This window comes from Myotis davidii, unplaced genomic scaffold, assembly GCF_000327345.1.
Source record: "Myotis davidii unplaced genomic scaffold, ASM32734v1 scaffold172, whole genome shotgun sequence".
NCBI lineage: Eukaryota > Metazoa > Chordata > Mammalia > Chiroptera > Vespertilionidae > Myotis > Myotis davidii.
Window position 1 is genome coordinate 3,841,993 of NW_006284343.1, and position 1,842 is coordinate 3,843,834.

The 1,842-nt window shown below is 62.7% G+C and overlaps 1 protein-coding gene across 1 annotated transcript in view; it reads left to right on the forward strand.

Annotated features, from left to right (window-relative positions):
- TMEM104 (transmembrane protein 104) overlaps positions 1 to 1,842 on the forward strand; it is a 40,915-nt gene that overhangs the window by 37,114 nt on the left and 1,959 nt on the right. Inside the window, exon 9 of the mRNA XM_006754638.2 lies at positions 1,472 to 1,837. Within this exon, the coding sequence (XP_006754701.1) occupies positions 1,472 to 1,837 (366 nt within the window). The remainder of the gene's footprint in view (positions 1 to 1,471; positions 1,838 to 1,842) is intronic.

Consider the following 1,842-nt stretch of genomic DNA (forward strand, 5'->3'; position numbering starts at 1 on the left):
CTGAAGCCCACATGGTCCCTTTTTGTGGGTTATTCATACAGCGAGACCAGCCATCTCTGAAGATCTTCAGAAACTGGTTTATCTCCAAGAAGCAGAGCCCAGCCAGGGCTGCCCAGCCAGCCCACAAGCCAGTTTCCGCCTGCGTTTCTTACAACCTCTTGGAGATTTAGGGCCGAGAAGCACAAGCCAGCATCCCGGCCGGAGAGCGGTGATTGGGAGACACTCGCATCTGACAACCGCTTCTGCCTCCCACGTGCTCACCGCTCCAGGGCCTGAGGTCACGGCCAGCAAGAACCAAGAGGGTTCTGCACTGGCCTCTTTCCGAGTCGGGCTGACCTTGGCCCAGGCCGGAGGAGCACCAGGTCACGAGGGGACACCCCGAGACAGGAGGGCACAGCGGGATCTGACTCTCGCCTTACAGCAGCTGTCCCCTCTGCTCTGACCCCAGTGCCCTGCCCGTGGCGACAGCATCAGCTGCAGCCTCTTGAATAGCTAATCACCAGGCAGCCAGGCCCCCGGTCTCCCCGGTCTCCCCGCTGCAGCCGCCTGACTGCTCAGCTCAGCTTCATAACCCTTTCTGGCCGAGGACAGACTCCTGGCACAGGGAACTCCACCTCCACCCCCTCCGGCCTTCCCCCATCCCACCCTCACATCCTGGCCCTGCGCGCACCCCCAAAAATAATGAGGCAGACTGCAGGGTCCTGGGCATCCTGTGGAGCAGGGAGGCCCCAAGGGTGTCCTGTCACAGGCCCCCCAGGCCCCTCGAGGGTTAAGCCAGAGGCAGCTCCTGGGCTGCGACCTCTAGAGAGGAAGTGGCTGCGTTCCCCTTGACTGACCAGAGCTGGGAGATTGGTGGTGTCCCTGGGGCGGCGAGAGTCGCGGGCCCTCAGAGGCAGGAGTGAGCGGCAGGGCAGGTGGGCTGAGAGTCCGAAAGAAATCATTTTATTTATTGGCAATTTTCATAGGCCTGTCCCCTCGCCCCCTCCTCCCTCCTGTCCCCGATGGTGGCAGGCAGCTCTGATTTAAAGTAATGGATGATGTCCCTGTGGGTTCCACTTCCCGGTGTCATTGTGGGAAGGCAGAGCGAGGGTCACCCTGGCTTCCTGTGAGTCCCAGCGAAGGGAGCGGGTGTGGTGAGGCCTGAAGGGGACAGTGCAGAGACCACAGCCTCCACCCGGGGGAGCCGAGAGCCCACTGCTCCCTTAGGCCTGTGTCAGTCACCAAGAAAGGGCAGGTGTCACCCTGGGCTTTACCTGCTGGTGTGGGGGTGAACGGGACATGGGGAGGGGACGCCCAGTGCATTCATAAGATCCATAGCAACTGCTGACCTGCTCCAGATGTGGCTGTCAGGGTCACGTGCCTTGAACAGTTCTTGCTCCTGGGGCTCCAGTCCCTTGGGGGTGCCCCCAGACCAGACACTGTCGGGTGGGCTGCCTCCTCTGCTGCTGACACCCTCTCGTTTGTTCTGCAGCTTTCGCCATCATGATCGTGCTGGCCCTGGTCCGCATCGGGCGTGGGCGCGGGGAGGGGCACCCACCCCTGGCCGACCTCTCGGGGGTCCGGAACCTGTTCGGGGTGTGCGTGTACTCCTTCATGTGCCAGCACTCCCTGCCGTCCCTCCTCACGCCCGTCTCCTCCAAGCGCCACCTCACACGCCTCGTCCTCCTGGACTACGTGCTGATCCTGGCCTTCTACGGTCTCCTCTCCTTCACCGCCATCTTCTCCTTCCGCGGCGACAGCCTCCTGGACATGTACACCCTCAACTTCGCGAGCTGCGACGTCGTGAGCGTGGCCGCGGTGCGCTTCTTCCTGGGCCTCTTCCCCGGCTTCCCCAGCAGCACC